The sequence below is a fragment of the Vidua chalybeata genome, chromosome 26 (assembly GCF_026979565.1).
Source record: "Vidua chalybeata isolate OUT-0048 chromosome 26, bVidCha1 merged haplotype, whole genome shotgun sequence".
In the NCBI taxonomy this organism is placed as follows: Eukaryota; Metazoa; Chordata; class Aves; order Passeriformes; family Viduidae; genus Vidua; species Vidua chalybeata.
The window spans coordinates 4412701-4435645 of NC_071555.1; the positions used below are offsets into that span (position 1 = coordinate 4412701).

General features: G+C 47.9%; 1 protein-coding gene across 2 annotated transcripts in view; it reads right to left on the reverse strand.

The window, feature by feature from the left end:
* NSF (N-ethylmaleimide sensitive factor, vesicle fusing ATPase) overlaps window positions 1–22945 on the reverse strand; it is a 79852-nt gene that overhangs the window by 23396 nt on the left and 33511 nt on the right. For both annotated transcript variants that reach the window (XM_053965203.1, XM_053965204.1), the window contains exons 8-13: window positions 20997–21152; window positions 8891–9090; window positions 6372–6537; window positions 5439–5513; window positions 3550–3737; window positions 531–626 (exon numbers count right to left, since the gene is read on the reverse strand). In XM_053965203.1, the coding sequence (XP_053821178.1) occupies window positions 531–626; window positions 3550–3737; window positions 5439–5513; window positions 6372–6537; window positions 8891–9090; window positions 20997–21152 (881 nt within the window). The remainder of the gene's footprint in view (window positions 1–530; window positions 627–3549; window positions 3738–5438; window positions 5514–6371; window positions 6538–8890; window positions 9091–20996; window positions 21153–22945) is intronic.

A 22945-nucleotide genomic window follows, 5' to 3' on the forward strand; every position in this document is an offset into this window, starting at 1 on the left:
AAACCATGAAACAATTAAACAAAAATGACCAGGAGCAAGGCTCTGGAAGATGCTGAAGTGAGACAGTCACAGCTCCTGGTGACTCACAGCATTCCAGCTCAGAGGGCTGAACACAGGTGGAGACCAGGCACGTTCAGAATCATCTTTTCATACGCCCTCACAAGCAGTTCTAGTCAGTGCAGGTTACCAGGGGGTTCTGACTCCACACCGTGTGGAGTCAATTCTCAGAAATGAGGCTTAAACCTCCTCCTACAGCCCAGGGTAAAGCTGTCACCCAGGAACTGAAGTGGCCTAAAATGGAAAGCTGTGACCAGGAGAAGAAAGCCCCCAGCTGTTCTTTATCTGTTCTAGCTCTCTTCATGACTCTCTGGGCAGCAGCATGCACGCAGAGAGCTCAGAGCTCCCCAGTTTCACAACACAGGACACACCAGCCCATGGGGCACCACTGCTGTGTGACCCCAAAGGAAGTGTCTCTCCCATCACTGACTGCACTGGGTGCCTGGTCCTGCAGTCCCACAGTGCCCACTTACTGGTTTGATGTCGTTCTCCAAGGATGCAAAGAAGTCTCCTCTGGTCACTCGCAGGCTCTCTGCCTTCTCCATGTCCACCTCCACTTTGTTGCTGGCCTAGAAAGGCAATAAAGGACACTGAGGTCCAGCAGCACCACCCAGCTCATCCCCAGCTTCCCTCCACAGCCTCAGCCTGTGGCTGCTCTGGGTCAGTAAGAAAAATGCTTCTGTGGGGGCATTTGCTGGGTACCCTGGAGCCATCCCCACCTCCAAGCGCCACATCCCAGCCCCACAGAGCCACTCAGGGCAGTTGTCCCACCCCACTGGGTGATGCTCAAGTGCAGAGGGTGTCTGTGACCCCCATTCCAGAGACACCACCCCAGCTAAGAACAGGACTGGAGCTCTGGCCCATCCTTGCTGCTGCTGTGCTGCAAACCAGGAGTCAGTGAGGCTCAGACTGGTGCCAGTGTGGGACTGACCTCACCCCAGTTCAAACTTCTAGAACTTGCTGGGATTACATAGGTACTCTTTGGAGCTGGGAACTAAGACAAATAAACTGCATTTAACCCTCAGGGATGTGTCTCAGACATTCCCCTCCAACAGGGACCTGCAAGAACAGAGTGCACCTGAGCATGGGAAGGAAAAATAAGAATAAAAATAATGACATGGTGCTTGTCTTGAAGAGCAGCAAATGCAGCCCCTAACCAGCAACCACAGCCTGGCCAATCCTGCTGAGCCAGAGACACACCTGCAGCCAGAGAATGGCTGAAATGAGAGTCCCTTCTCCCAAAAACACCCACCAAGCACAAACACAGATACAAATAAACAACTGAGGGGATCTTCAGTACAGGTGATCACTTTTTTACTTTGCAGAGGGAGATGAAGGTACCTGAAACACTCAATAAATTCCTGAAGTTGTGTGTACAGTTAAAACCAGGGGGGCTCTTATTTCCCCAGCCTTTAATGAGTTCATGTTTTAATTTTTCACACACACACTTTGAGAGAAAATCACAAGAGTTTAAATGACTCAGAAGACAATGTCCCTTCATTTTCCATTCGTGCTCTTGCTTCTCACAGGTGCTTCTGAAAACTAGGTCAGGCCTGTGATGTATATTTTAAGTTTTCAGTACTTGTAGGAAAGAATAAAGTATTTTACTGCATCATTTAGCTAGAAGCAACTTCAGAATAAAGAATATTACCCAAAATTACTATGTCAAAGTGTCTGAAAAGCAAAATAACACGTGGCTACCTCCCATGTGGAAAATACATCCATACATTACTGAGATGTGGATCACAAAGCACCCCAGAGGAGGGGACTGCTCTTTCACATTTGCACATTGCCATCTCCCCTTTTCCCCACATGATTTCTTGGCACAACGGGGAATAGATCAAAACACCAATGCTCCCCAAAGTCACCCAAAGCTCAAGCACTGAGAAAACATCAGCTATAAGCAAAATTAATTATTTAAGGAAAATGTTTTGCCTGCAAAGGGAAGTGCTGGTTTTGTTTTGTTTTGTTTTTTTTTTTTTGAGACAGAGCACAAGAAAATGAGAAAGTGATGATGTTTGTGGCTTTCTGCTATATGAAACAATAACTTGTCAAATATTCTGGTTATACAAGACTAATTAGCAGGAAGAGTAATTTTCCCTTTAGAAAGAGCACTCCCAGGAGATACAAATGTCTAAGCAGCAAATGATTTCTCACTTAAATGAAAGTGTGATTTGCTCTCCTCACATTTGAGGCTGAGCAGATTTTTACAGTCCCTATGCTGTGGGATTGATGTCCACAGGGCTTCTCCCTGCAGGAGCTGCCCCCAGTCCTGGCCAGGGGAGCAGGGGCTGTGCCTCAGGCTCCTTCCTCACCACCTCATCATCTCGTATTTCAACACCCCTGAATATTGAGCTTTGCATCTGCCTTCACACCCCTGACATTTCATGGCCCTGAACTCCCTCCTGCAGATACATTGACCCCCCCAGCCAGTGGGACTGGGAAGGCAGGGAAGTGTTCCCAGGGAACAGAGGGACTTGGGAAGGTTGCATGAGCCAGAGGACGTGGGGGGATCACCATGTCAGCACTTATCTGCAATGGAAGACTGAACAAAGCCCTCTGAATTCCGCCAAGACTACTTCCTTCCATGGCTGGAACCCTTCTCCACACAAAGCACATCTCCTCTGCTCTTCTGGTTCTTGCATGAGGAAACAGTGAACAGCCATCCCCATTCCCTGATCCCAGCACACTCTCCATTACCCTTCCCCATGCTTTCTTCAAGCTGAGGAATCTGAGTTGAACCATTTTTCCAAAGAAAACCCTCCTGTACCTCAAACCCCCTGTTGCCATTCCACACCCTGGTTCTAGCACGATCCAAGTATACCAGGGATTTGATCCATGGTGTAATCACAGCCCCACTTTTGCTGTTCACCTCTCCTGGTAAATTCTAACCTTGCTGTTTTCCTATTTTCACTCACAAGGACTGAGCTGGGATTTCCAGACCATTCCAGCTCCAAGAACTTGACCCCTGTCCCCATCCCTGCCTCCACCTGTCTGAATTCTCTCTCCCAGGGGACACCTAAAATTCACTGACATCCTTCCAAATGCCCCCTGCAGATCTCCACTGGTGACCTTTGTCTTTATGCCCCCAAACCAGCTCTGAGATGGTAACCTCCCCCTCCTTACAGAACATTTATGAACACATTGAGCTGCTCAGGCTCCAGCAGAGCCTCCCTATAAATGGCTGTTCTAATTCCCACCTTGTCTCCTGGGTCCAATGCACAAACTGTGCTCAAGACTTTCAGGTTTTGGCAAAACATCCTCAAAAACCATTCCTTCCACCCCACCAAGCTGTGCAAGAGGCACCTGGAGGGCAGGAGAGGGAAGAGGGAATTCAGAATGAAAGAAAAGCACAGGGAAAAGGTGGTGCACACATGACTTTCATCTCCTAAGGTACACTGATAGGCCACTTTCCAGTTGCAAGTAAACACTCAATATTCCAAACATAATTATATTCCCTTTTTTGTCCCAGTAGGAGATGACAGGACTGACCTTTATGTGTCTGTTCATGGCAGTGGACTGAGCAGCTCGAACCAAACCTTCCAGCTCAGCACCACTGAAGTTTTTTGTCTCCACGGCCAGCTCTGCAATGTCCACATCCTCAGCCAGGAGCTGGTGCTCCCTCATCCTCACTGTGTGGATGTGCAGGATCTGGAATCGGCCCTTCTCGTCTGGCAGGCCTGGGATGGGGAAGAGAACACACCCAAGCCCCTGAGCACAGCACTGCAAATCCCCTGTCCCTCCCCTCAACATCCCTTCCTTCCAAGGCCCCTTCTCACCACAAGCAGCTTGCACTCACAATGAGGGTATTTGATGATGCTTTTCACTGAGAACATTCAATTACATTAACTGATAAACTGAACAGTGTCACCACCAAACCAGAGAGAACAGCACAAGGTTGAGTTTCTCTCCTCAGGGTTTCTCCAAGTTGGTTGCTCTCAGATTTCCACACCAGGAATGACAATCTGGTCAGTCCCCTGGCATCCCTCGATCCAGCTCCCACCTTGCAATTACCATGGAATGGTTTAAGTTGCAGTGACCTCAAAGCCCACCCAGTGCCACCCCTGCCATGGCAGGGACACCTCCCACTGTCCCAGGCTGCTCCAAGCCCCAGTGTCCAGCCTGGCCTTGGGCACTGCCAGGGATCCAGGGGCAGCCACAGCTGCTCTGGGCACCTGTGCCAGGGTATCACCACCCTGTCCATAACAGATTTCTTCCTTATACCCCATCTGACCCTGTCCTCTGTCCATTAAGTCTCTGCTCCTTGCCCTGTCACCACAGGCCCTGGTAAAATCTGTTCTGCTCCTCTATCCCCTTTCCTAAGGGGTCACATCCACTAATTACTGAATCAACTGAAAGTTTACTATCCCAAAATCCAGAGCCTTGACTTTCCTCTTCACATGGTCCATATCATTCCTATAAAATGTTCCTTTTCATCAGCTGAGGTGATCATTTCCCAGCCTGCACCTTAGCAAGTCATTTCTGAAGCCCACAATGGCTTCAGAAGATACAGAAGATCCTTCTCTTACAAGTGTAACCTGTCAGTCTGGCATATCACCCTGAGCCCCACTGTGCTCAGCCCCTTCCAGGCTCTGCTCCAAGGATCTGATATTTGCACTGATCAATGTTTGTGTTGAGGGGATGTGAAAGGACATTTTACAACATGCACAGTACCCAGAGTATTCAGTCCTTGTCACCTGATAATTCATTCCAGGATCACTGAGCTTTTCACCAGTCCCAGGCTGTTCTCTACTCCATCTTTCTTCAGGGAATTGTCACCTCAGCACTGAGGCCCCAGGCCAGTCACCCTTTAGGCTCCACCATAACCTTCACTGACCAAATTCTGATCTCAAATGCAAAGCCAGTGATTTGTTCTCATTAATCTAAGATGACCTGGGCTTACTTTCTTAACAAAGCCTGTATGATCAGATATTCCCTAATTTACCCTGCACTGGGTGTGCACAGTTACAAAGGTCGCTTTCTAGTTACTGACAGACAGCTGCTCTTCCAGTTGCCAGATGAAATGGCAATCCAAGCTCTTGGCCCACTTTTAGTTCACCCAGTGCTCTTGCCTGGCCTTCCTGCAATTCCCACCCAAGAATGACCTGTACCATTATTTGCCTCCTTTCCTTCACACAAATATTCAGGGTCCTGCCTGCCCATCCCTGCCCACTCTGCTGGGTAGAAACTCAGATCAGGTTTATCAGTAGGGAAGTGCAAAGTGGAACTTTATTGGTCTGATTTAATTTATGTTCTGGAGAGAGCTGCAGGAAGTTCAGCACCTGAGCCATGCTGGGGATGGCTGGCTCACATTATGATCTGTATTTGCTTTGCTGCTTAGGTTCATGGAGTTGAGGAACTGGGATCTGCAGTGTGCTTACCAATCTCCATCTTCACCTCCAGCCTCCCTGGCCTCAGCAGGGCCTCATCAATCAGGTCAGGTCTGTTGGTCATTCCTGAAGTCAAAGTTAAAACAAAACACTGTTACCTGAGCTTCCTGAGGGGGTTTCCAGCCCCTGGTACAGCCCATAGAGCCAGGGAGACACTCAAAGAGTCCCAAGAAAACAGACAAAAGGCACTCATCTTCTGGAATGCTGGGAAATGCCCAGAGGGAGAGTCAAGGGGGATCAAACCTGTGCTCATGGCCTGTCCTTGTGCAGTGCCTGCAGGGCTCCTGCAGCAGGACAAGCATAGCAGGAGCAGCCCCCCTCCCCCACGGGCTGATACATCAATTCTATCAGTCCTTGCAGGTTTCCCTAAACTATTAAACCCTCCTTATCAAAAACTAAATAAGGAAATTGCTGAAAGCAGCAATATCTGCCAACCACAGCAGCATCTCCCTCTCAACCCGCTGCTGATGCTGCTCCAACAGCAGCCATGGCACCTCAGCTGACCTGCAGTGAGGCAAACCCCAGCAGTGCCCTGTCGCTATTGGACACAAAATGAGTACACAGGAGCTTGGTAAGTTCCAAAGAGAAAAAGACCCAGTTTTATTCAAACATCTGGTATTTATAGAATTCCAAAGGTGACCGTGGATTGGAGGATGGAATTACCACCTCTCCAACCACACCGGTCCAAAGATCAATCAATCATTTCTCTCCACCCACAGAGAAATATGTAAACTATTTTATTTATACATGAAATTGTGTGGGAACTCTGACTCTCAAATACGTAAGCATTATCAGAAGGCTAAAGAAGTTTTATGAGAACTTTAACACTTTCAAAGTAACTATAAAAGAAAACTTAACACTTTTAAAAATCAGGGCAACAGTGCCCACCCAGCCCTTAGGACAGAGCAAGGCAGCCCCACCTACCAATGACCAGGATGTTGTTGAGCTGCTCCACGCCATCGATTTTGGAGAGCAGCTGGTTCACCACGGTGTCGTGCACGCCGGTGCTGCCGGCCATGCTGCCCCTCTGCTTGCAGATGGCATCAATCTCATCAAAAATTATGATGTGCACCCCACTGTTGGCTCCAAGCTGTGGGAGAGAGGACGTGTCAGGAGTGTCACCAGTCTGATTGCTGAGAGCAATCCAAAATCAACACCAAGCTCAGCCACGCAGACACAGCACTGTGTGCTCAGTATCACACATGTGTGTGTGTGTGTGTGTGTGTGTGTGTGTGTGTGTGTTATCTCACCCCTCTCCAGGGGAACATCCTGCCCATCTCCAAATCAGGAGGCTCAGGGGGCTCTGCCCAAACTCAGGACTTTGCAGCTACACAGGTTTTAAGGAAGAGCACGAGGTTGAGCAAGCCGAGCAAAGGCCAAAGCTCAAAGGGTCCCAGCACTCAGCACCTGGGAAAGGGACAGGTACCAGGCACAGGGAACAAGGCTTGTCTGTGGAGGGAGGGATGCACCAGGGTGGGAACACCCCAGGCTGGACTGAACTTGGTAAATACACAGCTTGCCAGAGCAGCTTTGTTGATAATATTTTTAAGGAGCCCAGAACTGCCATTTCCAGGTTCACTCAGGGGTGAGGCAGTTGCAGCTGGTAAGAGAACAGGATGCTTTTTGTGACTACATTATGAAGCTTTTCCCCTTCATTTTCCACCTCTAAAACATCTTTTGTGGCCAATGCAGACCATGTTATCACTGGGTGCATGTGCTGGCCCTGGCAATCTGCCCCAGCACAGGCAGCACAATGCCAACCTTTTGGAGACCTTTTTAATCTCCCAGCTGTCATCAGGCGCAGCCCCTGCGGCCGATATCGAGTGCATTTTAACAGATGTGTTACTGCCAAGGGAAAGCAGCTCCCAGAGATACTGCAGCCACCAGGGAGCAGGAGATTGTTCACGTGGGTCTGTGTTACCACACAGAGCTGATTGACTGACTAATAAACCCTTTGCTGAAGAAATTAAATTATTTCAAGTCACCACCAAAATCTGAGTCTTGTGAGCTGAATAAAATTAAGGGATCATTTGCTAATGACTTCTAAAAAGACTTCCCTGTATTTAACTGTGACTAGCCTGACATTTGATTTTCTTTATCAGAAAAATCTATCAAGATCAAGTGATCCACAACAGAGAAAAATTACCATAGCACACAAAAAGGAAGTACTTACAACATGAAACTAAAGATTGGGGTTTTGAAAGCCAGCTAAAGCAATGGATAAAAAACATCACTGGAAAAAACAGAATCTTTATCTTCACTTCCAGTTTCAAAGATCTCTAGTTTCAAGACATTATTCTCATCCATTAGTTTTCTGCTGAGAAAAATTAACCATGTATTGATTATAACACTTCAAGTGCTCTAACATACCAATATGCCTGCAACCCAAAACCTGAAAGCTTATGTGCCAGTTTAATTTCGTAAGAAAAATCCAAACAGATTCAATTATGTCTCTCCCACAAAAAAAAAAAAAAAGAAAAAAACAGGAAAATTTGCACAATCTGAGTTTTAAGGAGTTTTGGAGAATGTGACAGCACATGACCCAAAGCAAGCAGGGTGGGCACTGCTGTATTTATTATATATTATTATATATTACTCCCAAATAACTGTGCATGGAATCTCAGCACACTGTCCCTGTCTGCAGGGCTGGCTGGAGCCCAGCTGCCTTTCACAGCTGACTGTGTGTGAGCCTGCACAACACCAATACTCCACAACTCACCAGGAATAACCATAACCACAAGCCAAGCAGTGGCTGTGTGTTGAGTCGTATTTTCTTTTTGCTAGGGTCGGGATTAAATGTGTGAGATGGTATTTCTTGTTTGTACTCACATGTTTATTAGTTCTTACCTATGTTAGAGTCTCACAAAGTGTGAGTTTTACAGCACTTCACTCTAACAAACTAAAAAATCGAGTCGTCTCTCTCTGTAAGGTCTTTTAAGGATAAACTGTCTAATTAAGAAATGACACCGAAATTATTTTTACTTTTAACCCAATAACTTTTTTTTTTTAACCCAATTATTTTTACTTTTAACCTGTGGTCCACAATGCAGACTTTTTTATCTAATTACACAATACTACCTCAACCTATGAAGAAGGTGAAGAAGAAGGACCAGCCTCCTCTCTAAAACCTCTATCTTGTTTTTTATATATATATATATGTTACTATATTCTAAAACATTAAGTTTTCCACCATGTGATATTACACATTTCTAATGAACTCCACACCCACAACCCCAGTTTTATCATTCCAGTTTGGAAGTTTCTCCACAGCCTCAGGTCAAGTGCAGAGTTCTCCTGGGGGTCAGTGCCTGACAGCACAGAAAGTCTAAAATTCTCAGTAACCAGGGTACCAACAACTCTGCCTTTAATGCAAGAAGTAATTCTGAGATTCCAGACCTCTCCGGGTCTCATTCCCACCACGCCCCATTCCTGTGTATCCTTACCCTCCTCTGCTCCTCCTCTGCATCAGCAAACAGCTTCCGGATGTTGGCCTCGGACTCCCCCACGTATTTGTTGAGGATTTCGGGCCCGTTGACCACCTTGGGCTCCCTGGCATTGAGCATCTTCCCGATCTGCCGCGCCATCAGCGTCTTCCCGCAGCCCGGGGGGCCGTACAGGAGGATCCCCTTCACGTGCTTGCAGCCTGCAAGGAGAGGGAAGGGATGCCTTGAGAAGGCTGAGCTAGAACAGAGACTGGAGGAGCTAAAGAATAAAGCAGGGATTTATTAGGAGGCCTCAATGGATCCACCTTGGGCAGCACAAGAGCCCAGCCAGGGCTGCACCCCAGATGAACCAAAATGGTCACAAAATGTCCCACAGGTCATGGGATCTCTCACTTTTATAAGCTCTGCTCCATTTGCACATTGGAATTCATTGTCCAATTCCAGCTCCAGCCCATGCAGTCCCATCCTGCTTTTCTCTCTTCAGCCCACGTTGTTTGTGCTCTTGGGCCTGAGATCTGGATCATTTGTCCTTGGTCCCCAGTTAGAGAAGGAATTGTTTTGTCTCCCTGCTCTGTGCAGAGAGCTCACCATCCCATAATATGAAACCCAGAGCCACACACTAAAGCAGCACAGAACCTGAAAAATAGAAAAGCTAAAACCTGAGGCACCATAAGGGCTGAGAGAGGATGGGGACAGCCACAGAGCACTGAGGGAGGCACTTCTCCAGGGAGCTGGCAGAGATGGGCCTGAGCTCTGCTCGGTGCTGCTGTCAGAGAAATTCAAACACCGGCTGGATCAGCATCATCCCAGTGATGTGCCAAGGAAAAACAACTTCTAGAACAACTCAAGTGCTCTCCATTCATCAGCCACATTGACCTGTAACTCCTGGTCAGGAACACAGCACCAGAGATCCCTTAGGAAGTTGGGAATAACAGAATTCTCACCAAGAGGAGGTTCTAGGGATGCTGCTCACCCCCAGGTAGAGAGGGGCTGCAGATACTGGTTTTTACAGTCTGCACACCAAGCAAAGCAGACACAGGTCAAACACACTCATCTGATTCTTGACAGAGAAAATGAAGAATATTATGTGAAAACACCAAACTTTTTACCCTTGTACTGGGCTTTGGCGAGTCCCATATCCCACATCCAGTTCTGGCTGCAAGTTCATAGAATAAATATTGAGAAAACTGAAAAAATACCTTCCAAGAATCATCAGAACCATCAGCCCAAAATCCTTGACCTGTAATTAGAAAGACCTGAAATATTCTAATTTGTTCAAGAACAGGACTTTGTGTATGAGAATTTAAATTCCCTCCTGTAGGGAAAGAGAGGATGCAACTGCTGCAAGCTGAGGGCACATCCCAGCCAGTGACAGGCACACGTGTGCCAGGTGTGCTCACAGCTCCTGGGAGAGGCTGCAGGTGTGAACAAGAAGAGTTTCCCTGAAGGATTTGTGGAATTGTGGACATACAGCTTGTGAGCCGCACATGTTTTATCACTATGCTGTCTCTGAATATCCTTATGCCCCAACTTCCCTGCCCTGCCTCACACTGTGCCAAGAGAGGTTGTGGCACCAGCCCCTGTCCACAACCAGGTTTCTTTTGTTCCTTTAACTGCACAGATTAAACCTTTGCTGCTGGAAAACCCTGCAGAAGGAGATGGTGTATCAGCACCTGAGCACCAGGCTCAGGGAAAGCCTCAGAGGAGAGAGGGGACATGGGTCAGTGGTGGCCTCAGGAGTGCTGGGGAATGGTGGGACTCAGAGGGTTTTTTCCATTTTTTAATGAATATATGAAAATCTCTTTTTTACTCCATTCTTGTGCATTGACTTCTTTAAGAACACAACCCTCCCAACAAGAGCCCTGCAGTGCTAGGGATGCACATTAAAAGCAAAATCAACAAAAAGCAGCAAACTGATGGCCCCAAGCTCAGACTGAGGGGACCTGAGCTCAGTTTCTGCCAGGCTTAAGGAGCTTGAGCACACAGAGTTGTCTGTCACCCCACAGGATGAGTTCCCTCCTGGTGTCTGGCTTGTCTCAGCTCCATGGTAACCTCACCCCATCCCACAGAGCCCTCAGGGCTGCTCACACCTCAGGGCAATTCTGCCTGTAAAGGACAAACACTTACCCCTTATCACCTTCCCAACACTCTGCTGTGATTTCACTTACTCCTGAAGGTTATGGCAATAAAGAATTGATTTCAGTCTGAACAACAGCTCAATATTACTTAATTCCTGTGACCCCACACGCTCTCCTCCCTCTCTCTCTGGCTGTTCACTCACTGCAGTGAAGTTCCAGGAGGACACTGCCACGAGGAGCAGCTGATCCTCCCAAAGCCCAGAGAGCAGCAGTGCTGCACTGGGTAAGCCCAGCAATAAAGCTGAGCTTCTCTGCAGATAAAAAATTTACTACAGAAATCCAGAGCTGTGGCTAAGAACTCATGAGTCAGCATTGAGGCATCTGTGAGTCAAAAGCATAAACAATATAAACTGGCAGTGAAGACAAATACCACAAGGGAGAGAGTGAGGCACAGATAAATTAAAAGCTTTTCCTGTCAAATCCCTGTCATGAGGGCATTGTTACCGTGGGGGAACATGATCTCCTCTGTAACCAAACTGCACCAGGCAGGGTGGTGCTGACAAGTGATCTCTGCAGGGAAATCCCAACACAGCAATGCTCCAACAGCTCCTGGGCTCCAGCACGAGACCACCAAAGCCCTACAGAGACCACCAAAGGCCTACAGAGGCCACCAAAGGGCTCTGGCAGGTCAGGGCTCTGCTCCCAGCCCAGCCAGGCAGGGCCATGGTACCGCAGGGAGAGGCTGTGCCAGGGTGTTCACAACACAAACACCAACAGTCCAGGCCTGGTTGGTTCTTCTGGTTTTCTTCTAAGTCCTGTGAGAAGTGTCTGAGGCAGCTGGGAGGGCTCAGCCTGGAGAAAAGGAGGCTCAGGGGGGACCTTCTGGCTCTGCACAACTCCTGACAGGAGGGGACAGCCAGGGGGGTCGGGCTCTGCTCCAGGGAACAGGGACAGGAGGAGAGGGAACGGCCTCAGGCTGGGCCAGGGGAGGTCAGGGTGGACAGCAGCAGGAATTTCCCCATGGAAAGGGTGGTCAAGCCTTGGCAGAGGCTGCCCAGGGAGGTTTGGAGTGCCCATCCCTGGAGATGTCCCAGGAATGCCCTTGTCCAAGGAACGTGGCACTCTGTGCTCTGGGCTAGAGACAAGTTTGGGATCAGGCACAGGGTGGACTCCATGGTCTTGGGAGTCTTTTCCTATCTTAATGATTCTGGGATTCCTGCAGCTCCCAACCTCTCTTCTAGAAAAAGTACAACTGAGTCATGCCCTCCAGAAGCTTCTCTTCCACAGCCCAAAAAATCTGAACTTTCTGAAAAGCTCAAACATTCCCCTCTGTGCATGAGCTGCCCCAGCCACAGCAGAGGGCACAGCTGGAACACCCACAGCCAGAATCTCATCTCCCACGGGGAGACTGGAACACAAAACACAAACTGGCTTGGCCAAATCTGCTTAGAAACCTCCCAGAATGTTCACCTTCTTCCTGTTCAAGGGAAAAGGAAAGGAATTCTGGAATACTCTTGAGTGGGAAGGGACCCACAAGGATCATCCAGTCCCAGCCCAGCAATCCCAGCCTGCGCATCCCTGGAGTGCTGTCCAAACACTGCTGGAGCTCTGGCAGCTTCAGGGCTGTGCCCATTCCCTGGGGAGCCTGGGCAGTGCCCAGCAATTCAAGATTAATTCAATAAAAGGAACATAGAAGCCACACTGAGCTCCTTCCCTTGGGTTTTCCGCCCCAAATCCCACACCCAGGAAGGCAAAAAATCCACAGCACCACAGCTAAATCATCCCAAATCCAACCCCAAAACCCTCTGGAAAACCCCAAATGAGGTTGGAAATGGATAAAAACTCAACTTCCCACAGCAATTCAAGATTAAGTCAATAAAAGGAACATAAAATCCAGATCATCGCCCTCCCCCTGTGGGTTGGAGCTTTGGGTTTTCCTCTCCCAAGGTAAAAAATCCACGACTCCACAGCAAAATCATCTCAAATATCCCCAATCTTCTGGAAAACCCCAAATGAGGGCACAAATGGTTAAAAATTCAGCTCCTCGGGGGAAAGAACCTTTCCCTGATACCCAACCAAACCCTCCCCTGGCACAGCTCCAGCTGTTCCCTTGGGTCCTGGAGTCTTCCTCAGAGAAACCCCAGCTCTGAGCCCAGCAGGTCCCTGGGACAATCCCCCAGCCTTACCCAGATGAGCTCAGCCCCTGCTGGACAATCCAAGCTCCTCCCTGAGCCCTGAGGACATCACTGACCACCTGCTGCAAGGCTTGGTTGCCACTGAATGGGCAACACTGAGAGCAGGGTCTGAGTCAGGTGGCAGAACATTCCTGAACCCAAAGCAATTAGTTCCTCTTCAACTAAAACTGCCACGAGCAACTCCAGCAGACATTTCCCTTTACAGCCACGTTCACCTGGCTGAAATCAAAGTTTTAAGGACAAGCAGGACTTTATTAAAATAGACAGGTGATGACAAATCACAAATGTTACCTCTCAAATCACAGTGGGATCCTCTGCACCACACAGGAATTTTGATTAAGTTTATCTCCCCTCTGCTGATTTCACCAATGTGGCCCAAATGTCAATACTATTATGAGAATCTTTCTAAACACAAATTACAGCTGTGCAGACATCAACCAGTTCAGCTCATCATTTGATGAGCTCCAAAAAAAGGTCATTGCTGTAACCTGATCCTTAAATTATGCCATTCAATGACAGTTAAGAGGCTGAATAGGGACATTAACAGGAACTCAAACATACAAATATGGGAAAAAAATATGAGGGAAAATTCATAAAAACTGCTGAGAATGGGAGAGTTACTGGTGTTACCAATGGAAGTCAAACTGTTTTGACCCAGAACATCACCTGCCCAAAGACAAGATAAAGTTTATTTGTTTAATTCTCCTTCTTCAATTTATTGGAGAGATCAGAAGAACTGATTTAGTGTAACAGGGATTTTCTACTTGGGAGTGTAATTCCCCTTTTAATTAAAATCAAAGCATTCTGGTGTGATTGGATCACTCGGATGCACCACCAGGAACCTGCATGGATGGTAAGGCCCCAGCACAGCAGGGAGATTTTTATCTCTGCACATTCATCTTGGGGCAGGTTACAGGAAGTTCAGGGTTCCCAGACTTCACCTGCCACGCAGGCAAAATTTCCCTAAAAGTAGAGCTGGGTGGAATTTCCCTCTCCTCTCATGCTGTAAGCCCAGAGTGTCTGCTTTGAATTCAAAGCTGGGGCTGGGAAAGGGCCACACCTGAACCGGAATTTTTATTTTCTCAATGGTCAGAGTTTTGATTTATCAAATCTTTTGCCACTGGAAAGAGAAGACAAAGTGAAATTCTCCACGTACCTTTGGAAACTGATTCCTCACCACATCCCACTGGCTCTGAGGAGCTCAGTGCATACATCTATCAGGAGGCAATAATGAGATTTATGACAAGAGCATTTATCCATTTCTGAGGGAATGTGCTAGAAATGAAAATAAATCAGCATCTCAGAGAGACACTTCCAACAGAATGCCTCTGGCTACAAAAACAGCATCAGGATGCTGAGGAAAAGGGATTTTGGTAAGAGTATAAACAAACAAAACCAAGCACTAAGGGAAGTCAGCACAGTAGCAAAGAGTAAATGTCTCTCATCAGCGCTGTAGAAAGATCCCTAATTCCAGAGGCAGGTTCTGTGGGAAGCTGAGCACAGCCAGGATGTTCACAGCCCCATCCCACCTGGATGCCAGTAACACAGATGCCACCAGCATTCCCTGCTTCCTGGGATAAAGCTGGATCATTCCCATCTGCTTAGAAAGCCAGCATGCTGGGATGTGGGAACACCTGCAGAACACCTCGGCCTTGTGAACACACACAGACACCCCAGGAGCACAGGGACACCCCAGGGCTCCAAGCTGGGGACAAACTGGGGGTGCCAGACCATGGTGATGCCACCAACAAACCCCCTGCAGCCACCTGGAGCAGGAGCAAAGCCCTCCCAGAACCAGATGCAGAAATTCCTTGCTGCAGGTTTGGTGTAAAGCCCCTTCCCCTCCCTCCAAACCATCTGCCACATTCCCACATTCCTGTGTTAAAAGGGAATCATTTTCATTGGTGACTGTGCAGAATTTGGAAGCCCCCTGTCTCATATCTCTCCAAGGACTGAAGTCCTTCAAGTCAGTTCACTCTGTGTCCAGAAGCTTTCCTGTCCCCCCACCCTGATGCCCTCCTCCAAAGTTTTTCCAGTTGTACTGCATCCCTTTTGACAAAAAGGCTGCATCCAGCAACCCAACACATGAACAAATTACACATCAGCTCCTTCACTTTCTTCTCCATCCCTGGGGGATACCAAAGTCAATCTCTGCTTTTAAGAAGGGGAGGCAAGTGACAGATGACAGGGACTTCTTCACTGTTCTCTCCAAAGGAAGAGTTCAGTGCCCAGACTCAGCCTGGCTGGCCCTGGATCCAGGAGCCTCAGGGTGAGCAGAGCACTTCAGGTTAAATCCCACTAGGAGGAGAAGAGCAAGAAAGCACTGGTCCATTCTCAGCAAGGAAGAAGAGTTGACAACAGCAAATGCTGAGTTCAAGCTGTTACATACTTATTTACACCAGTGAAGAGCTGACACATTGTGTGACAGCTGATATTAATAAAAGTGACAAACGGGTAGGAACAGGAAACAGAAGCAGAAAAAGAACAAGGGACACAAGAGCCCACAACTGTTGGATACTGGCAGATCACTTGGGCATGAACTTCACCCAAGGGAACTCAGAGTGGGTGAAATCTTCTCAAAGTCAGTGAGAATCTGAACAGGGTGGGTGAGAAACCAGAGGGAAGATGGTGAATGTCATCCCTGGTGTTATAAAGGGAAAAGGGAGAGAACTGTGGGGTTAGACTAAATTGAGAGGTCCTTTCAATCTCAGCTGTTTTCTGACTGTGTTGTACAGACCTAGCACTAACCTGATAGCTGGAAAATTCTGAGATAATGTCTTTTTAAGTAGGTAGAAGAAAACAAGACTACAGAACAACTACAGAAGGACTCCAGAACAACTTTATTAGGCCAGTCTGAGACAACTTCCCTCCAGGAAAATGTGGGGGTCCCCACACAAAGGGTTTGAGGAAACAAAGAAAGCAAGAGAAGGACATTTAGACTTCCCTAAAGATATAAATGCATGTTAAGACATCCTCCTAGACATGCAGGAAAAGCACTAGCTGAATGAAGTTAGAGCTGGATGAAAAGCAGATTAAACCCCACAAACTTTAAAGCACAGCAAGAAATGATCCATCCTGAATTTAGTGGCATGTGGTGCCTGGGAGATGGAACAGAACAGAATGCTCCAATTAAATCTGCACACTGCAAAGCCAAGAGCTACAAACACACAGGCAGGATTAAATTCATCTGAAATCCGTGTAACCTGATGCATTCTAACTGGAGAGGAATAATGAACTGCATGTTGAAAAAAAAAAAAAAAAAAAAAAAAAAAAAAAAAGTCCCTGTGAGGATTCTGCCCCAGCCCAGACAGCGAGGCACAGCCAGGACCTGCTGATCCAGAATGGATCCATGGTTCGGGTTGGGCACCACAATCCTGAGCAGGGAAGGGAGGAGAAATAATGATGGGTGATGTAGAGGTTATAGAAATGGCCTCAGAATCCCAGAGCTGCCCTGGAGAATGCTGGAGAGACAGGAGCAGACTGGATGCAAAGGCTGAGAGCAGCACCCAGCCCTGGGACACGCTGCCCAGCAGGGCCTGGCATTCCCAGCACCCCAGCTGAGGTTAGACATGCCTGACACTGATTTTTCATTAAAATTACCCTATTTTCAGAAAAGCTGGGTGAGAACCTTTCCATCATTATTCTTCTCCTACAGTATCTGAGTACTTTGAGAACATTAATGCATTAATTTTTAAGGCAGCTTAACAGACAAGCCTCCACTTCAGACAGAATCTGAGGAAGAAAATAATCTGAGTGTCTGCTCATTTCAATGTTCCCCTTGTGTTCTGTTAATACTTCACTTCTCCATCATGAGCTGGACTTCAGAATTACAGAGCTCTGAGACCAACTGATCCCGAGAGGGCAGGCCAAGAGCACAGGTGAAGATGGCTCCCAGGAAACAGAAACCACCTTCAAAAAGTCTGATTTGGTTTATTTATGGTAGCAGAAGAGGATGGGGAATTTGGGTTCCATTTCAGTCTCTTAGACGGAACATAACCTGTAACACCAAACATTTCTCTACCTGTTATTAAACCATAACAACATATCCATGCAGAATTTGCTCTTTGAGGCCTCTACAACAATTAATGTGCCACAGGAGTCAGAGAAATCCCTTCCCTGCTGTAAGTCAAGACTCTGTTTCAGAGCTTGGGGACACCAGAGTGTTCTTAAACAAGGAAAAGAGGGTCAGCACAAGTGTTTTGTTTTCAGGTCTGAGAAGGGACTTTACAGGTTTGTTGCAAGTTACAGCTCCAGGCACCAAATGCCAAAAATGTTCTTCCAAGTGTCTAAATATCTGTTGGAGTCAGGGGGAAAGAAAAAACAACAAGAAGAGAGAAGACTGTTCTAGGCAAGAGCAGAAGCTGCTGAATGAGCTGGGTTTAAAGTCTCAGCAGAAAACCAGCATCTACCATGGATGGGAAGAAAACACAACATTTGTCAAATAAACAGAGGAGCTTTAGCTGGAGCAAGAGGATGCTCTGAACTCAGCAGAGAGTAACCAAAGCCAGACTCCCTTCACTACAGAGTGACACAGTTTTATTTTGAGCTGGCACAGACATCCTGAAAGGGCCTGGAAAGGAGAAGGATTCCCTGGAAACAGGGCTGTGAAGGGCTGTCCCCCAGGGAGAACTGACTGGTATCTCCCTCCACAGTGCCCCGAGGTACTACTGCTCCTTCCTCAGAAGTGTCATTCCTACGAGTGAGGCACTAAAATGTTCCCAGACATCTTCCTCAAACCTCATCCAGGTAAGGATTTAATTCCATTTGGCAGCCACAGGATTATCAGGAGTCAAGCATCAATCTTCCCTGGGAGGGTGGGCAGGCCCTGGCACAGGGTGCCCAGAGCAGCTGTGGCTGCCCCTGGATCCCTGGCAGTGCCCAAGGCCAGGCTGGACAGGGCTTGGAGCCACCTGGGACAGTGGGAGGTGTCCCTGCCATGGCAGGGATGGGATGGGCTTCAAGGTCCCTCCCAACCCAAATCATTCTGGGATTCTGTCACATCACACCAACCAGGGAGCAGATCTAGCTGAATACTGACCCTATAAATTGTCTTTATCAATAGTACTTTTCGCTGCCAGCTGTATTAGCTCCCTAGAGAGCCATGCAAGCCCAAAGCCACCAGAGCAGGGCTGGGACATCCACAGATGGGAAAAGCAAACTGCCCCTTCCAGGCCAGGAGGGAGCCTGGGCAGGGTGAGTGCCCAGCTGGGGCTGATCTAACATTTCTGCTCTTGGATAAACCAAGGCTTGTACCAGCAGAGCAGTGTTTCCCTCCTTGGATGATATGGTTAACTAACATTGATTTATGTGCTCCAAACCCAGAGCATTCCTTGGAAGTTAGATAAACCACACACAAATTGCAAGTAATGCTGGAAGGGTCTATAGAGCCTCTGTGTAGTTATGGACAGAAATATTTATTGCATTTGGCATAGAAGCTGCAGTCTGGGAGCACTGGGCAAAGAACACAACTGGGTGAGCACTGCAGCACCAGGGAGCAAGCAAATTCCATCTTTTCCTTTCCCAATAAATTATTCACAAAGGTGAACAGCTGTCACACTGACATTTCAGATCTGAAATATAGTTAAGAGCAAGTTAAAACTAAGGCAAAGAAAATGAATGTCAGTAAGTTTTTGTTTTTTCAAATTTCAGATAAGCTCTTTAGCCCTGGGGTTAATCAGAGCTCAGGAGCTCTGCTCCCAGTCCAACTTCTTCCCTGAAAAATGTCTCTTTGTGCAGCCTGGGTATAAACATGCACAGTAAGGGTATTTGTATTTAATGTAATTTAATGGGGCACACCTTTAATTCATTGCCCAGGGTAATCCAAATACCAGTGGTCCTTCACATAATCTTTGTCTTCCTTTATTAAACAACACCAGTTATCTTCTACCTTCACATGTGGTCCCAGCCAAGGGCTCTGTACTGCAGCCACAGAATCAGAGAATCCCAGAATGGTTTGGGTTGGAAGGAATCTCAAAGCCCACCCAAAGCCATCCCTGCCATGGCAGGGACACCTCCCACTGTCCCAGGTGGCTCCAAGCCCTGTCCAGCCTGACCTTGGGCACTGCCAGGGATTCAGGGGCAGCCACAGCTGCTCTGAGTACCCTGTGCCAGGGTCTGCCCACCCTCACAGGGAACAATTCCTTCCCAATATCTAACCCAAATCTCTCCACTGTTAGTTTAAAACCACTCCCATTCTTGTCCAATCATTATCTGTCTATGTAAAAAAATCATTCTCCTCTGTTTTATAAGCCCCCTTTAGGCACTGGAATGGGCTCTAAGATCTTCCTGGAGTCTTCTCTTCTCCAGGCTGAACAGCCCCAGCTCTCTCAGCCTAGCTCCATGGGAAGACTTCATGAATACACACAATAGCTGCTTCAAAAGGTAAAAATATTTCAAGTACAGGAGGCTGGCTGTCAGCAACAGTGCTGAGCTGGACACCAGTGCCTCTGGGTAAAAGCTGTTCTTTCCACAGGCAGCACCATTTCTCTTATTTCTTCTCTCTGCAGAGCAGTTAAATATTTAACAAATCTAAGCATTTTATGTTCTCAAGCAGAAGCAGAGCAGTTGCATCTTGCCCACGGCCACAAAACCCACGAGACCCAAGAGCATCCCCCAAAGGCCTCAGCTCTCAGATCAACAGGAATTAAAAGGCAGGAGAGAGAGAATCAGGCACTGGCTGGCCCAGCCCCGGGGTTTCTCCATAGCTCCTCATACGTGTCCAAACCCCCAAGACAAGACTGAAGGCACATCCCAGGGAAGTTTACTTTGCATCAATTCCACAGGCACTGGAAGCGGACACGCTCCACACACCCCCGCACAAACAGGATGTATCTCCTGATGGAAATCTGTTTTGTAATCAAAATCTTGATTGCTTCATTTGTGGGGAGAGGGATCAGAAACATAAACATACACAGAAATTATACTGCTATGGATTCCAAGTTCAAATAGGAGCCCACACAGATTATATTCCGAGAACAAGGAGCAGCCAGAACATCCCCAGCCACGTTCTGTGACAGAATCAGACACCTGCAGCTGCACACTGCTTACTAAAAATTAAACTCTGCACCATTTATCTGCCTGCCAGAAGATGTTTACCAAGTACTGGGACTGCCTTTCCTTCCCTTGACCCAAAAAGAGAAGTTATATTTAGAATCTGTGCTTTTATTTCACAGACTCCAGGACGTGCCCTGGCCTCTGCATCCTGCCTGACCAGCAGAACTCACACCCCAGGCTGGGTTTACTGGGCTCAGGCTGGGGGGGACAGGGCTCATGGTGCAGCTGCCAGGAGAACTGGGATGTAAAAGAGATTATGGCAGGAGCATTAAGACAAAATTTCCTCTGAGCTGCATGGATAGATCATGGCCAGGCAGTCAGGAACAGGAGCAGTGTCACTGCTATGGATAAATGAAGCACTCAAGGAGGGAAAGTTTCACAGAACCATGGGATGGTTTGGGTTGGAAGAGACCTTAAAGCCCATCTCATTCCAACCCCCTGCCATGGGCAGGGACACCTTCCACCAGACCAGGGTGCTCAGAGCCCCAGTTTCAGTTCCACCAGAACAGAACCCAGTTAAACCATGTGTCTGATTCCTTCAGGCATTCCATGTGCAGGGCTGAGTGTTTGTGTTGGGTTTGTCTCCCTTCCCCAGCCAAGCAACAAGAGTCCAAAATACATCTGGGAGCACCAGGGGAAGAAGAGGCTCTGGTGGTCAGTTGTATCTCTCAGAAACTGCTGTGTTACAGAGCACAAGGGTGTCAGCTGTGTCCAGCCCTCACACACCAGGGACAGGCCTTTAGCCTGTGCCCCAGCCACACTTTTCCAGGTTATACTCACCCATTTGCTCCACAATTTCAGGTGGGAAAACTCGTGAAGCAAAAGCTCTTCGGAAGATATCTGAGAATTCTTTATCCAGGCCTCCAATGCCCATTTTCTCAAAATTCCAGTCGGGGTTGATGATTGACTGCCTGTTCTCCTTGGTCTTTGATTTACCTGCAAAAGCCAAAATATGCTTTCAAACACACAGCTCAGCAGAACTGCAGCACACACAGGAACAGACACCAGAAGAGCGCTGCAGGTCAGACCCCATCCCACAAACTCTGTGCTCAATTTCAAACGTCGGCCAGGAGGACACACTGTGACAAGGACACAAGGACAGGACACCAGGGACCCAGCTTGGTAAATGATTCCCAGCCTCCCAACTGCTCAGTTCAGGGTTTCCTCCAGCCAGGTGTTGCTCCTATGCATTGAAGAATCCACAGTAGATTTCTCTGCCACAGATTCACCCAGGTGCCCCTGGACCCACATAACCTCAGTACCCAGCTCACGTGGCTGCTGCCAGAACCAGTATCCACCCTGTTCCAGGCCACCTGGGATGACAACAGGTTTGTCCTGCATCCTCCTCAGTCCCGCCTTTCCCAGTCCCCAGCTGTTCTTCCCTGTGCAGCAGCAGCTCCACGCTGGAACCCTTGTTCCTCTCTGTCTTCTCTCTTCCTCCCAACACCCTCTGACAGGCTAATGGACCTGCAGGTGCTGCAGTTTGGTTGTACCTTCAATACAGGTACAGAATGATGGATGCTCTGCTTTGTTCATATCCCTCTAGAACAATATGTGATCATTCTTAGCAGCCACATTTAACAGTTCCTAACAACAGGGCTCACACTGCAGAGATGGGTGCAGCATTCCCTTGATCCTGCCTGGGATGTGGGCCCTCTACAGCCATCAGTTTTACCCAGGTCAGGAGAGCTCTTCCTCCCACACATCATTTACAGTTCTTTTACTGAATCTCCTCTGCCATTTCCTGCCTCAGTCACTGAGCTCAGTCAGGGCCAGCCCGGGCACCTCACTGCTCCAGCTTTTTCCCAGCTTATTCAATAATTACAATGAGCAGCAAAGGCCCAGCAGAGATTCCCACTGAACTCCACTGACATCAGCTCTTTCCTCCTTCCCTTTCATCGCTCACTGACTCATGCAAGGACCTTTTCTCCCACAGATCTCTGTTTTGATTCTTTCTTAAGAAACTTTGACAAAGAACTTTGCTGGAGGAGCTGTGACTATCAGCCCATGTCAGCCCTGCTGCCAGTGCTTTCTGATTGCTGTAATGAACTCCAGCAGGATCATGAGGCAGGACTGCCCTTAGACAAGACAGGCTGGCCCTTCCCAGTGTATCACCCTCTTCCTCTAATTTAATGCTTTATTACAGTTTCTCTTGATTTTTTTTCTAAGATCTGCACCACTCCAAACCTTCTCCAGAATCCCTTGGAAAGGAGCAGCACACTCACCACTCAGTCCCCAGACACCGGAGCAATTTGCAGCAAAGTTACACAGAACAATTCCTTTACAACTCAGAAGAACAAAGGCCAGTCCTGGCAAACCATCACAGCTCATTGGCTGTTCCACAACCTCTTCCAGAGGCACTCCATATCCCTGAACACAGATCTGCAGCCCTTTAACCACCTCCTTTCCCTGCTGCTGATGGGCCACTGGCATCACAGCCTCACTGAGTCCCCACTCCCTCTGCAGAGGAGCTTGAGAGTACTCCGGGTGCTCAGGAAGCAGAAAACAGGCACAAATGCTCCTGGAAGGATGCTGGCAAATCAATGTAGTCCCACCTTAGCTTTATTCAAGGGAGTCTATAGACAAGCACTGACACTTTTATCAGTCAGATCAACCTTCCATATGGCTGTCAGCATCCTCAGCTTCCAGGGAAACACACAGAGATCTGACAACCCAGAGAAAAAGCAAAGACACTGCCAATTATCCTCAACTACTGCAGAAATAGGATG